Source organism: Apteryx rowi, unplaced genomic scaffold (genome assembly GCF_003343035.1).
Source record: "Apteryx rowi isolate R43461 unplaced genomic scaffold, aptRow1 scaffold_59, whole genome shotgun sequence".
Taxonomy (NCBI): Eukaryota; Metazoa; Chordata; class Aves; order Apterygiformes; family Apterygidae; genus Apteryx; species Apteryx rowi.
In genome coordinates, this window is record NW_020450860.1 from 1,331,843 (window position 1) to 1,347,992 (window position 16,150).

At 35.4% G+C, this 16,150-nt stretch overlaps 1 protein-coding gene across 1 annotated transcript; it reads left to right on the forward strand.

The window, feature by feature from the left end:
* Positions 1–2: 2 nt before the first annotated feature.
* HTATSF1 (HIV-1 Tat specific factor 1) lies at positions 3–16,064 on the forward strand (the record flags this gene model as incomplete). The annotated part of the gene is made up of 9 exons (XM_026082720.1): positions 3–164; positions 4,390–4,594; positions 4,923–4,970; positions 6,255–6,409; positions 7,800–7,963; positions 9,612–9,711; positions 10,237–10,326; positions 10,843–10,980; positions 11,339–16,064. Coding segments are annotated over 9 exons (1,347 nt in total), but the record flags the coding sequence as incomplete, so codon positions are not given.
* Between the last annotated feature and the right edge of the window lie 86 nt (positions 16,065–16,150).

Here is a 16,150-nt window from a genome sequence, read left to right on the forward strand (position 1 = left end):
GCGGCGAGGACGGGAACGAGGAGTTCTACCGGCAGCTGCAGCTCCAGCAGCTCTACGAGGCCGAGCGCGGCGGCGAGGGCGAGCCCGACCCCTTCACCTACGTGGACCCGGCCGACGGGGCCGCCTACGAGTGGGACCGGGAGAAGAAGGCCTGGTTCCCCAAGGTGGGCGCGCGGCGTCCGCGGCGGTTACCTCACGGGGCGGGGGGAGGGGGGGCGGCAGCCGCGCCCACCGGCGGGCCCAGTCCGGGCCCCCGCGAGGCCCCCGCGGTGCGGAGCGGCCTCCTCGCCTCGCTCGCGGCCCGTGAGGGGTCTCCGGGGAGCCTTGTGGTGCGCCTCTGCCTCCCCGCCCCTGTGGCGTAGGCGCTTCTATCCCCGGACAAGAAAAGAGAAAAAAAAATGGGGCAGATCGTCTCATTTCTCTTCACCCCTTCGTGGTTTTCGTCGCCTAGTCTGCAGCGATGTTGGTACGAGGGTCGCAGAACCTCGTGGTTGCACGCCCGTGTTTGGTTCGTTCTCTCCCTGTGGTCTGCTTAAGCTTTCCTGAAGAAGGGTGAGAAGGAAGAACGGTTCAGGAAGGACGGTTCGTTTTAGGTCCCTGCACCATGCAGTTGTCCTGGTTGTCTGGATTCAGCCAAATAGGTGACTAGTGCAAAACATCTGTAGCACTGAAACACTCATGTAGCAGGAAAAAACAAAGCAGCTGGTGTTGTCTCTCTATCTATAACCTTACAGGCAGCCTTCTGCTCTTTTGTTGTGAAGCTTGGCTTTCCTCCTTGGCTGCGAAGCCTTAGAATTGCTTAATTCCCTCTCCCAGGCTTGGCATGAAGTCACAGCTATATTTGTGGCTCTTAAAGAGTCAGTACTGCCTTTGACATTTTAAAATTTCTTTATAATAGTAACTGTGGTGATATTTGCTTTTCTGTTGTGAGTGAAGTATTGAACTACTTTGTAAACAGGTCTAAATAAAAATGGAACAATACATTCTTTTTCTGTTTCGTTAGTATCTGAAAATTGCATGTGTAAAGATTTCTTGTTCCCTCTCCTTAAGTCTTGGAAATACACTTGAAAATTAAGTGTATTTAATTTAGAAGTATTCCACAGAATGGAAAAAATGTTACAGTTTTTCTTAATTTTTTTTCAAATACTTTAGGTATAAAATAGCCCCATGACTTTACTGTTTTTCAAGATGAGAGGAGACACCAATTTAGTGTGCTGTTATTTCAGGTTTATATATGCGTAAGCCTAGTAAGCTGTCCATGCACCTGATGGCTTACAGAGGGGCAAAAACTTGAAAAATCCAAAGCCACAAAGTGGATCTGTGGAGAATTGAGCATCCCTGGCTCCCTGTGGTGTGCTGTATCCAGTAAAACAGTAGCTTCTAAAAGTTTTCTTTTTTTCTCTTCCCTTGCCTCTTTCTCACCTTTCAACTTTTTTTTTTTAATCTCTGTTTTCTCAGGAGCATTGGTCTTCCCTAAACATCTTTCTTATCTCAAATCTTCATCCTGGAGAAGAGGTTTTGGGGTTTTTTTTGTTTTGTTTTCTTTAACTTGATACAACTGGTGGGAATAAATAGCAAATTTAACAACTAATTCCAAGTATAAAGGGATATACCTGTTCCTGATTTGAGAGATATTTTAGCTGATCAGCTCCTCCTCCCCTCTCTCTCCGCCCTCCCGAATCTGGACAAATTATAACAAATTATGTAGGAACAGCAAAGTTCATTACTAAATAAAATGAATTGATAAATAATCGTTGTGAAGTACTGTGTGTAGTATATAGATCATTGAACTAGATATTAGAATATCTCAGGTTACTTCACTTGGCAGACTGATTATATGGCGGAATGTTTTTATGACAATAAATTTAAGAGACTGCAGGATTCAGAAGTTGCTGTTACTTTTCTTTTTCTACTTTGTGGACAACTAAAATTCCTTTTCTCTGGTCTCTGACAAATGATTAAAATATTCTGACTGTTCTAAGTAATCATGATCTACAGACTAGTATTGTGACTGTTAGTCTACTTTGGGAACAGAGTGACTGCTCAACTTCTGCTGATGCGTATTTCAAAGCAATGCAAAAAGTTAATGTGTAGTTAACTGTCAGCATTCATCAGAAAATTTTGAAGACAGTCAAATATTTAATAAAAGTGTTTGCAACTTGTGTACGATATAATGATTTTTCTTTCAATGGTGCTATGCTGGTGGACACAAACCACCTTTTAATAGTCCTTCAGACAGTACAAAATCACATGCTGAATTTGTCTGCTTTTGTGGTTAGTTGTGAAAGCAGACCTTGGATGTCTTTTGTAAGCCTAGACTATCTGTTCTTTGTTTGGTTAATTGATTCCTTTCCACTTCAGTGTGACCAGTACTTAATTATATGCTCGTGTGTCCTTTAGTATTATGTTTCTTTTCCTATAAGCTTAATTGCCCCAAACTGTATAGCTCTATGGTATGAAGATAGAACTGATCTCTGTCCCTGAGTTCTCCACCGCAGCTGGGTTGCAGCCCCTAAGAAATGCTGTGAGTTCTTGTTTTGCTTGCTGTCATGGAAGGATGTTAAGTTCCAATAAAATCCTTTATACTTGCATATTACTTTTGCAAAAATACATTTAAAAATAAAGTAGCTGCAATTATATTCATGGTAGTATTATAGTATATTATGAAAAAGTAATTTCTTTGATATTTATAAAATTTGACAGTTCACTCAGGTCTTTTTCTCCTATATTTCATCTTGGTTTAAAACAGTGTATGTTGGTTGGCCTAGGAGAGAAGTAATACCAGTTATATTAATGTTCCAGATCAGATCAGTTTGTTTAGAAATAGCCATTTTAAATCATTAGCCTACTAAAAAGCCAGAAACTATAAAATAAAGTACATTATATGCTGAGAATATGTTTAACTTTACATTAGAATGTGGTTCCCCTTGAAGTTGAAAATAATATTGCTGCAGAAAGGTGGCTACTTTTAAGAGATTAAGACACTGATTTATCTTTAAGATTTCTGATGAAAACTAATAATGTTGTTAATCAGAAAGATTAGAAGCTTATTAATTCTCTGGATTTCATCAGTTGGGAGACTAAGGATTCTCTAGGATTGCCAGTGCCAAATATAACGAACATTATTGGAACACTTTTTTTTTTTTCCTCCCCCGAAGATCATTGTACCTTTGCTGCCTCTTGATACTGTGTTATGCCAGATTCTGTCCATAAGAGCAGCTACTTATGTTTCTGATACAGAGAGCAGCTACAAATCTTGTTTAGTGTAGAAGCTATTTCATATGAAACTGTAAAGGAATATGAGGCTGCACAGCATTTTGCATTATTCATGAGAAGCCTGTTGCTGTGTATTTAGCTTGTCAAAATAAAAGCTTATAATTGAAACCTCGAGCTTCAAACCAGTACAGGAGGTAAGAGATTGCGTTATCAATGACATTTATTACTGTCCCTTGTGTCACTTTCTCTTACAATAGCTTACTGTTGAAATTAAGTTTTGTTCTCTCTTGTGTAGAGATGAAGTAAGCAGAGTTATGTACTACATAATTATATGTGGATCAGAGTCAGATAAATTTTTCAAAGTTTAAGGCTCAATTTTGGAGAAAAAATCATTTTAGAGTATGGAATTTCAGAAAATACTTTATAGTGCAGTGATGTTTGCAAAATCAACTGCAATGCCTTTTTTCTTTGGTTTATTGCTAGTGGCTGGCGCTGAAATTGTTGTGTGTAATTTGTAGTCTGTTTATTTTTGGTCTCAATAAATGTTATCCAGTCTTATCCCAGTATAGTCTTGACTGGAAAAGAGTGATATAATTATTCATTTATTAGTATTACATAAAGTATAATGTGTAGCCTTACAAACAGTATGTTAATATATTGCTCAGTTTAAGTACAATATTTATTGTCTATCAATGCAGATATATTTCATCTCTGAAAATGTTTCTATGAAAAGGCAGATGCCTACAAATGTCAGTGAAATTAATCATCTGCAGATAAATTGTTGGCTTACCTCCAGTGTCACTTTATCTCTTCAACATGGTCAGGAGAGCTCGGTTTCCACCCTCACGCAAATCCAATTTAAGTTGTAATCAGAAAGCTTTGCCTGAAAAAGGTCAGAACTTGTGAAATGTTTGTTTAAAAACTTCATATGCTGTATAGAATTAGTATGATAGTCTAGCTCAGGTAACTCCTGAATAGATTATTTTTGCTGTCGGTATAGCTTTACAAAGGTAATCTAAAATACTTTACAATACTGTGTTTTTCTGTGATTCTGGATTAGCAAATGGCTGTGATCAATGAAAGCTATTTCCAAAACACTACCATTAAAACACTTGTAATGCTGAATTCGTAGGTCTTTAAAATTTTGGATTAATTTTCTTAAATTCTTTTCAGATAACGGAAGATTTCCTGGCAACGTATCATGCTAACTATGGCTTCAATGCAGATGATACAGACAGTTCATCCGCTTCTGGCACAGCAACTGAAAGTAAGCTACCAGTAAGTTCTAAGACATTGGGAACGCAACCATCAGCAAATGAGAAGGGACCACAGCAAACTGATCCAAAACAAAAAGCAGAAAAACGGAAGCTTGAAGCAGGTAGGAGACTAAGGGTTTCTTTTTATATAGCCTACAAACTAAATAGTACTAAGAGAAAACTGCTGGTTGTTCACTGTTATGTACAGCAAAGATATTGTGTGTTCTGAAAATTCTCCAAATGATTTTTGAAATTGTATAGCACTTCATAGGTATCCTTCCAACCTCATGTATGATTTGGAAAATAAGCAAGTTAAGGAGTATTCTGAGTTTTTCCTGTGGATAATTAAAAACTCAGAAAATTGATGGAATGAGAACGTCAGAAATACATGAGTGTGTGCTCTCATGCTTAATATATTAGTATAACTGGATTAAAATTCTGTGTTTTTAGGATGGTTTCATGTTGAAGAAGACAGAAACACAAATGTTTATGTGACTGGTAAGTAGTAGCATTTATTTATATATTTTGAGCTAATGTGGTGAGAGAGACTCATATTTGCCATACTGATTTCTAATATTCCCTATTCAGCCTGCATTTGCAGGCTACTTAGCATTCTGTACTTGATTGCGTAATGTCTTTACAATTGCATATGTAGAAAAGTAATATGTGTGCTTTTAAATAATGTATTCTATGAGCTGTACCAGCCAAGTCCGTGAACCATTGTTCACCAATTTCTTAAATCAAGCTACTGCAAGTAAAAAACACAAAAAATTCCTGAGAACTCCTAAGGAATAGGACAATGAAAACAAGTTTATAACGAGATGTTGTGTTGAAGCTACATGTCACGTAATATGTTTTCATCTTCAATTTTTTTCTGATTTTATAAACACATAATTAAAGTATTTTGATAAGAACAAGGAAGGAGTAAGTACAAGATAAGCTGAAGTTAGGATGAGCAAGTAAAGGGAGAGCTCAAAGGAAATGATCTGTGTGTTTATTACAGTATTTCTCTGCTTGTTTTGGATGTCAGGGGTGCTGGCTTTAGGTGTATACTTACAAGTAGTAGTGAAGGTTCCTGAAAATCATGACCAATCTTTTTTCACTCTTGTTCTCAACACAAAGGTACATTTTGTTGTCTGAGTGGTCACAAAAATGCGCGCCCTGGAGGTCTCAAACATCATCATTCAGGCTAAACTAATACGGAAAATTTTTGTAACTTTTCTCCTCCATTTCTGTTTTTCCTTGTCCTCAGTTCAAAGTTCAGACTTTGAAAATTCCATACATTATCAGTGAGAATTGCAATTTTGGTTAGTTTGTGGGTAGGGGAAAAAAAGTCTTCTGTTTATAAGGTGTTTTTGTCTCAAATCCCTTAAAAAAGGGGTACAGTGGAACTTTCAGTTTTGGGCAGGATACATTCACATAGATCATAGTGTGCACTGCAACATTAGTGTCATCTTATCTGCTATGTATAACACTAAAGCTCTAGGTGTGCATATTAGGTAGCACAGAAATGTCGCTGTTGAAGTTGCAATATAAGAAGCTATACCTATTTAGAAGTAAAAAGATTCTCAAAATATTGGCATGAGGTACTGTATAAAAGGTAGTAGTGAAAATAGTGCTCCCAAGAGCAGTGGTTTATTATTGCGTATGTAAAACTTCATCGTTAAGCTTCATATCTTTCATTTAGTGAAACACTTTTGGGTTTTTTATGCTCTAGTGATACAGAAGAAAAACTGAACCATCTAAACATATTCAACACTTCCGTTTTAACTTATTTTGTAGGTTTACCTCCAGACATTACAAAGGATGAATTTATACAAGTCATGTCAAAATGTGGTATCATTATGCGAGATCCTCAGACAGAGGAACACAAAATCAAACTTTATAAAGATAAGGAAGGAAATCTTAAAGGAGATGGCCTCTGTTGCTATCTAAAGGTCAGTGGTGCACTGAAATGCAGTATTGCTTTCTGGTGAGGATATTTGTGGCCGCTGTTTCAGAATAACATCCAGAAGAGTTCTGAAATTCCTAAAATACAACTTAGAATTTAGGTGTCTGTCTTAGTGATCCCAGAAACCCCCCAATATCTGCTTGTACACCTTGTTTGCTTCCCCTTATCCAGACCTCACTGAAAACGCCTTTAGGACCTGCTGGACATGTTGAAAAGCATTCCTGTCTTTTGGTGCCAGTGCTCAGCTTGGGCATTTTCTGCTGAAGGACATTTGGGTTTTCAGACTAGACATGCTGTGTCTGGCTGTAGGTGTGCCAAAGGGGCATCTCACAAACAGGGGTAATATGTTCATTGGTTACAGCTATAGCTGTTATTTTTCAGAGTTGACAATGATGATACTGTTTGCATGGCAGTCCAGTGGTCCATTTTCTGAAGCCTTGACTTCTAAGTTCTATGCTTGAGCAGGTTTGAATCATAGCTCCTACAGCCAATGAGTATGCTAACACTTGGGTTCATTGATGTTGTGGGGTTTGGAGTGGAATGCCTTCACCTTTTACTTTGAAACTATGCCGCTGTGTGGCCAAGAATACAGGAATAATGAGATGGAAAGGAACTTACTGTAACTCTGTAGTTAGGGCCCTTAGTTGAGAAGAATAGTGTTTAAACTTAGACCCGATTCCAGAACTGTTCTTGCATTCTATATTAATCTCTAACAGTTTAGGTTGTGCTAGTACATCCTGTACGTGCTTCACTCGCAGATTATTTGGAAAGTTAGTGCATGCTAGTGCAGACTGCTGTAACTCTGCAAGAAGTACCAGGTAATACTAACACAACCGCCTTAACATTATAAAGCTAGTATAGATGACAATAGTTAAATCTGTTTAGTATACAGAGATAAAGACAGTTTCCAGTCTAAAGAACTTCTAGGAAAAATTTTTAAAAATGACTTAAGATCCTAAGTGTCTGCAGCTCTAGGAAGTGATGAAAGCTTTACAGAAAACTAGCCCTCTGTAATTTTTTTTATTCTCCCTTTTAAGTTCATCAGCTTGACTGAACATTGCAGATTAGTTTTTATGAAATATTTGGATGAAGTGTAAGCCATTGCTTTTGGGAACATTAATCTGCTATAACAATAGTGAAGCAGTAGTGTTTTTTACTTTGGCATAAAAAGCATTTTGAGCTCAGTGCATTTTAATGGTGCTTTTTTGTTTGTTTTTAGTGTTTTTTTTAGTCAAGAGACTTGGAACAGATCTGACATTATGGTTTTCAGTGTCAGGGAACTGATTCTTATCACAGTATTCTTAATTAAACGTTACTGGAATAATTTGACTATGCTGCATGCTTCAAAGCTTGTACTCTGTTTTATCTTCAAATAGAGAGAATCGGTTCAACTTGCATTGAGACTTCTGGATGAGGCAGAAATTAGAGGCTATAAATTGCATGTTGAAGTTGCAAAGTTTCAGCTGAAGGGGGAGTATGATGCAAGCAAGAAGAAGAAGAAATGTAAAGACTACAAGAAGAAGTTGTCCCAACAGCAGAAGTTTGTATTTTTTTTTTCTTTCAGTAACATGTTACTTGAATTCTTTAAGTGTTGTCAATAAAATGCTGCTTTCGGATGCAATGCTAAGAGCTATGCCAACATTGCCATCACTTATCAAGATGAAATAGCTTAAAAATATACATTTGGAAGGAAGAACTCATAAATTAAATGCTGATAAAATGAACTTCCTCATAATTGCCAAATTAAATTAATATTTAAGGAACTAACGTTCTTTCAGTTCTCTCAACTCTGGGGCGCTAAAAGACATTTTTTTTTTTCCCCCCAGTATATGAGAGCGCAAGTCCTGTCACTAAATCTAAGCCTACTTCTATAAGAAAATACTCTAGCTCTCCTCATACTGTTCATATCATGCTTACTAGCTGCAAATGGCAGGAGATGCTAGTTTCCATAGAAACAAGTGTTAAAACATTTTTTGTAGATTCCCCCAGACATCTGCTTTGGTATAAGATATATTATTACTTTTTAATTGTATATAGATGCTTTATTTTTATCTTTAAATTTTTTTCTGCTTTTCGGAGCCAAAAAAGTTCAGATTAAAAAAAAAAAAAGTATGAGTATATAAGACTTCATTATTTTAATGAAAGCAGCAGTCCACTAAACATTTTAAATAGTACTGCAAATATATTTTGCCGTAGTTAAAGGGAACAAGTTGTAGTAAACATCATATCAGTTAAAAGTAGCTTGAAATGTATCTGCCTCAGAGAGATTGCCAATTCTTGTTTTAAGAAGTCTCCAGTGGAGAGAGGAATAGTATAAAATGAAGTTGCATTTGACAGCAATTTGTGTGAATAAATAAACAAATTATGTTTTTCTTTTAGTCACTTAACTGTTTTGATCTTATCTTATACAAATTGACTTCAGTTGGTGTTCCTTTTGAGTTGAAGAGCGTAATTTACTTGCAAAACAACCTTCACTGGAAATCCAAGTTATCTTCAGCTGAAGTAGCAGATACAAGAAGGAACTTAAACAAGATCTTTTTTTCCTAAAGATAAGATTTTGAGATTTAGAAGTGTTAAGTGAAACTGTGTCCATTTTTTGCAATAGGATATGAAATAGGTATTTCTACGAGGATAATACTTGTCATGAGAAAGTAAAGTCATAGAAGAGATGCCCTGAAGTACATTGCTGGTTTGTGCAGCTAGCTAGCTTGCAGTAATTTCTGGTAAGCCTGCAGGTGTTCTTGCATGTTTGTTTAAATGCAAGCAGTAAAATTTTCCTGAAAGGAATAATGGATCTCATTTTTTATGTAATGAGTCTTCATTTATAAAGGATGTTAAAATACTGATAGTTTTATTATACTTGGCAGCAGCTAGTCCTGTGTCTGAACTAATATTAGAGAGGAATTAAAACCTGAGTTTTCAAGAAATTGCTTTGGTGTTTAAAATGAAATGCTCACAAAGAATTCTGAATTTTAGTACCATAAAACCCCAGCTGCTTTGTAAGAGGAGAATTGGTAAAATCGGACTTCTGTTGTATTTTTAGAAGAGTAACTCTTTTTGCATCAAAATACTTGTTTTGGTTGATATATTACAGGACATACCAAATTAATGATTTTTTTTCAACAAATACTTGTAGAAACTGAAGAGAGCCGCAACAATATCTTCTTACTGTTGCTTCATTTCATTAGACAGCTGGATTGGAGGCCTGAGAAGAAAGATGGCGCAAGTCGAATGCGACATGAACGCATCATTATTATCAGGAATATGTTTCACCCAAAGGACTTTGAGGTAGGGAGATACAATTTGTTGACATAAATAATGCTGTTACAATTAATATTGTCTGAACTTTCTACCACAAGGAACTTGGCAAAATTGTGAGCGGATGAGAATGAACATTAAGCTTACTTTCTAGGCAGGTTTTTTTCTCATGCCAAGCATTTGCTTAAAGTTGATTCATCTGTTCATTCTATTTTGATTCATAAAAAATGAGAGGAAAATGTTGGCAACAGTATAGTTTTTTCAAGTCAGTTTTTTCATCAAGTGTCTCCAGACAATATTCCTTTTGGGGATGGAAAGAAGAGTAGATAGTAACTATGCTGAAATGGAGAAGCCAGCACAAAGTAGGTTTGCTAATAAGTAGCCCTTATTAACTCAAATAAGAGCTGTCATCTCCAAATGGTTTTGAAAATATACAGTAACATGTTTTAATTTATAAACTTGTAAAAATTTGGCATGTGCATTCCAATTAGTGCCTAAGTGAAAATAAAGCTGATAATTGTTTTATGTTTATTGATCTGTGTGATTGCATTGCAGGAGGATCCCTTAGTGCTAAATGAGATCAGAGAAGATCTACGGACAGAGTGTGAAAAGTTTGGACAAGTAAAGAAGGTTCTCATATTTGATGTACGTATTTTTACAGGTTGGGTTGCATAATTGTTAAAATGTGTAAAATGCAAAATATTTAGGTTTCTTTAACTATGAATGAACCATTTATTTCTTTTCATGGGTTTATTTAATGCAAACTTGACATAATTTTTCAGTATTTTAAAGTTAGATATTTTGGAATTTTTTAAGCACTTACCCACTTTAACCTATGTAAAGGTAAAATCTGACTCTTCCCACTAACTTGGATGCACAGCACAAGTTCAAAAGTTTATAAATTCAACTGTTTATTAGCTAAACTAGCTAAAGCACTTGTCTTTGTTGTTGTTTTTTCTCTCTCCAAAAACTCTGCTGTGTATCAAAACATTAAGGTAATCTTAGCCAGTAGAACAAAATGTGAAAACTTGTAACTTGTGCTTTTCAAACAAGATTGTGCATGTTCAGCATGAAGCTATATCTTTGTCTTTTATAAGACATTCCAAAAGATGTTGGAATATAGGTACTATTCAGAAAACTAAAAGTTGTCTCTCCTTACAGCGACACCCTGATGGTGTGGCTTCTGTGTCATTTAAAGAAGCAACAGAAGCTGATCTGTGCAAACTAACCCTAAATGGAAGGTGGTTTGGTGGCCGTCAGCTCAGTGCTGAAACATGGGATGGTGTAACAGATTATCAGGTAGTCTTTCATGGTCCTACTTGATCAAACTGCAAGTCTGTGTGGTTTTTTTGTTATTTTTTCTCCCCATCTTGTTTATCTGCAAAAACTGCAAGGATGCCTCCAAAAGATCATACTTAATTGTTCATTTTAACAAAAATTTAAAGGACCTGTTTCACTTTAAAAATTTTATATTAGAGATGTAAACTTAATAGAGGATTAATCACTGGTTAAATGGATTATTAGCTCACAGCAAACAGGTCCTATTGAAATCTTGAGGTATTACTGCAATATAAATGTCATGTAAGTTTATTCATGTAAATGTATTCACTCTTGTGCGTGGCTTTTTTAATGATGTTTATAAACATATTTTTAATAGGTGGAGGAGACTGCAAGAGAAAGGGAAGAAAGGCTCAAGGTGTGGGGATCGTTTTTAGAGGATCCTGATGCAAAGGAGCAGAAAACTACATCTGATTCGGATTCTGCCACAAGTAGTGTTAAACTGCCTGAAGGCAGACAACCTTCAAAAGTTAATGACACATCTAAAGAGGATGTAAATGATGAAGCCCCTAAGAGAGAGAATAATGGTGAGGGCATTAATGAAGATGGTGCTCCATCTACAGACAGCAGTCTTGCAGGCAGTGATGATGAAGCAGATACATAACACCTTTAATGCTTTATGAAAGCATGATTTTTAGGGTGATGTTTGAGTTTATCCCTTGCTTCAGGGTGACTACAGACAATGTTCATATGAATATATGCATATTAGGATGTCATCAGCTGTGTGCTTTGAAATTTTCATTAAAAGCAGTATTTAATGAGGCTCTAAAAGTTTATATTAATTGGCTGTTCAGGTAAAGTAATTCAAGTTGCCAAGAATGCATCAAAACTGATCAGGCTTCTTTTGTTCTATCTTTGCTTGTCAGTGTTTCATTATGTAAGTGTGAAATACATTCAGACACTTAAGTTTATGTAACTGTATGAAGCTTTAGTAATGCAAAGCTATTACAAGATTTGTGGGTTTTACTGTTATTTTTATCTGTACCCTTTGGAACTTGGTGTCTTATTCTTAAAAGCTACTGTTGTCCTGAGCTCTTTGGATTGTTTTGCAGAACAAATGCTGTGATACGTATAGGGTGAATGCATAGGAAATGTTGTTGCACCTTACACAGCAAATGATGGAGTAGTACAAAGTTGCACACTTCATGGATGTGGAAAGCAAACGAGGTTGCCATAGCCAACATTAAGCAAACTGAGTGAAGAAAGATGATTAAATCACACCGTTGAGTATATAAGTCTCTCTTCATTCTGCTTAGATCTTCTGTTGATGCAAAGAGGCTGGAATTATGACAATGAGACTAGAAATGCATTAGCACATTCTAGGCCATAATGTAAATAAGACATCGTAAATTCTCATGGTTTGTATGCTGTAGGCATGCAAAATGGGCTTTTGAGTTATGGATTTGATTTGTTTTGTTTTTTGCCTTAATATTAGGGTAAGGGTTTTCATTTAACTTTGTTAGGATGATGAGTATGAGTTCTCTTCAGTACAACTTTCTGGTTTAGCCTTACATGTTTTTCATGCATGGGACCTCTCATATTTCATAAAATTTAGAGAGTTTTGACAACTTGATCTCCAATTTGTTGTGTAAATGTTAGAATACTGGAGAACAGGCTTTCAAAGGATATTACTCTTTTATATGGAAAAGGCAAATGCTAGACATAAAATGCTAACCCCATTCTTAGAAATATTTCCAAAAGCAAGGATTTAGGAGACATTCTAGGTTTAGATACATTAATAAGTAGCAGGCTTTCAAAAATAATTTTGGGGGAGCTGTTTTGGGCATGATATTCTTTATTTAGAACCAATTATTTTGATTTCTAAGGATATAAGAGTACAGATCTAGGCACTGAACATTTAAAATACTGATGCTAATTCCATAACACATTGTTTATATGGATGGCTATTAGTGCACGTTTATAAGGAGGATTTTTAAAATTTTTTTAATTCATATTGGATTGCGAGAAATCGTAGATGCTAATTCTTACATTTATTTCCATCCTGAAGTATTCAGAATACTCTGAAAATTGATTTTTCATAGTTCATGCTCTGGGGTTACTACCTATATTTTTCCAGAAGTCTGTAGGGTAGATAATTTCTATTATAAATAATTGAGATGAATGGGTAGGTTGTGACAACAAAAGCATCCAAGTTAATATTTGCATTGTGGTTATAAATGATACCTGTTCATGACAAAATTTCTGGTCTTACAACAGAGAAGATGGTTGAATTCAGGGTTTAAAAGTTTAATATGAACTGGCATGACAAATTTTTAGTTTTAATCAGTTGTATAGTAAAGGAGAACTGTAGCTCTTGCCATCTAAGAAAGACCATTTTCTCATCTTTACAAGTGTGTGAGTTGTACATTTAAGCAAAACAAATGTTTGAACACTTCAGGGAATCTGAAATACTGGCTGGTTTGTAGCTGCACATAGTGGCATATTCAGATTACATCTCTGGATTGTGTTTGTTCTACCTAAAATACTTTTATTGGTAGTAAAAACCACAAATCTTTGAGGGCTTAAAGTTTTAGTATATTAAGTGTGTAATTTAGTGTGGTGGATATTGCTTTCAGTGCTCCTTTTTTCTTCCAGCTTCTAAACTCCAGGTTTTAGATCTGTTATACTGTGCTTTGTTAGCTTTTTTCTTTTTTGAGAGCCTAATCATATATAACACTAGGCAGTTTAGTCACCTGTTTTACAGTGGAATTGCAACTGATATAAGAAAATTGACAAATGTATAAATATTGTACAGTTCTATAAAGCCTTATCATGGTATCAGATATAAAAATAAGGTTAGTATTAGTGTTTTAAAAAAACTTTGAAAAATAAAGAATCAGTATATGTGCAGTAACCTTCCTCTCTCCAACTGATGTGCAAATTTGGCCTGATTCATAAGTCAAATGTGATGTTAGCCTTTTCCCCTTTTCCCCTAGACTTTACACTGCAGCAGAGCACCAACAAAAATTGAGACCAAATGCTTTACTGGCTTCCCTACTAACAGGATTCTTAAGAAAATAAAAGCTGTTTTCCACCAATATATGTTGTTCTGAAATGCGACATTACACTTAAACTGGTATTTTCCTTTGTCTACCTCTTTTATTCTCCTAGTAAGATTTAAAAATATATTTTTATAAACTACCCATTGAGGTATTGAAGCATTTAATAGTTTATGAAGAGGTTAATGCAGCTGTGATTTCCTTTTCAGTAGTTTTTCATGGAGACTGAATTCTTTTTATTGAGACTGCATTCCTTTTTAAATGATACAAATTTTTATAAATTAGTCTGAACATAAATTACGATTTCTCATAAAATTTTATTTCGAATTATAAAAATGAAATTCTAGCAGTGCAGAGCAGTAAGGTTTAATATCAAACTGTAACTAATCTGAAGCTGAACAAACTTGAGTTCCTTTCTAAACTTGTGGGGGGGTTTTCTGGCTGAGTATCATCGTAAATAGATTAGTAAGAGGTTAAAATCCCAGTGCGGTTTTCACTATACTTGTTCTTAAATTAAATGCTTTCTAATGACTTCACTAAAGTAGTAATCTTTCTTGAGAATACAGGACTGGCTTCATAATCTTCCTTGCTCATTAGAAGTGACAAAATCAAGCTTTTTGTTTGGTTCCTAACTTTCCTTAAGTTTCAGTCCTGTGTACTGTGTTCTTCTTTATCTCTTCTGATGTTTTTTTTCTTTTTCCTCCTGCCTTTCGGTAAGAGGGGTTCACTTCAAGAAAAATTGTCTCCTTCTCCCAGTATTTTACGAAAACACTATCCAGCAGCAAGCTGAAAGACTTGGTGGATAATCATTGTAGGTCAGTTTCAAACTAAAGAAATTGCTATTTCTACTCATTGTCACAGTGAAAAATGGATATAAAGCCACTTAAATATAACAGCAGGGGAAAGAACAATAACTAATTGTAAAGAATATTGACTAATTGGTACTTCTGCGTAATTCAGCACAGATAATGACTTTTTTAACCATGCAATACAAAATCAGTTGCTTAGCTTGAAGGTACATTGGTAGTTTGCTTTACAATCAAAGTGATTTGCTGGCAAGGTGACTGTACGGAGTTATAAGCATTCATCCAAGATTAGGTGGTTTGAGGAGCATGGCCAAGGTAGACATCTGGAAACAAAAAGCCCCAAAAGAACAGATGCGTAAGTTGTATCAGGTACTTGAATGTTCATATAACAGCTGTAAAGAGAGAATTTAGTTTCATTTTGCATCAAAATGTTTATCTGTTTCTCCTGCTGACTCTTTTTAATTACTTTAACTGAATTTCAGTCCCTCATGCAACTTTCGCCATGTATAAGGATTGCAATTCACTTAAAATCATTAGTATGTTAAATGCAGTGCATTTTAGCTAAAACATGTCCTAGACATTATTCAGTTAAGGCTAATCTATTTACAATGTTGAGTATTTAGTTTACTTAAGAAAACTTAAAGGTATTGGATGCTTCATAGAAACCCAAACTTGCCTTTAAATTTTCTAATAAAATCAGTATCTACACTCTGAATTCTTGAACTGTAACTGAATTCTAAAAGAGACACATACCTGTAGATTTTAATTGGATTTTAAATTTTTATTTCTGAATTTGAGGAAACATACTGCAGTATGATAAATGAATTATGTAAGTTGTGTACTTGTGTTGATTTGACTTGTGTGTATTTTAGTGCTCATTATACAGGGCTTGAAATCTTACTGTGAAGAAACTCTGAAAGTTCTGTAAAATATTTATAGAAGTATGAAATCTTTTGCAGCAAATTGTTTTTTTGCTCATTATGTAATATCAAAGTATATTGTTAGATTAAACTTTTCAGTAAGTTGACTTGGAATTTTTCTGACAGGTTATTTTCTTCTGAGGCATTCAATTGATTGTTTTCAGTTCTCATCTTTTAGGAAACAAACACTTGGAAAAATCATATTTGAATAATAATTTATAACCCTGCGACAGCATCTGAGAATCTCTTGATTTGTCTTGAATTTTGTTTCTTAAAGGGGTTGTGTTTTATACTACCTTTTTAATAAACAAACTCGTGAACAAAATGTCTTTCTGATTAGTTTTGAGAGAATGCATTTGCTTTACTTTTTTCCTCAGTAAGTTACAAAATATAAAAATACCCTATA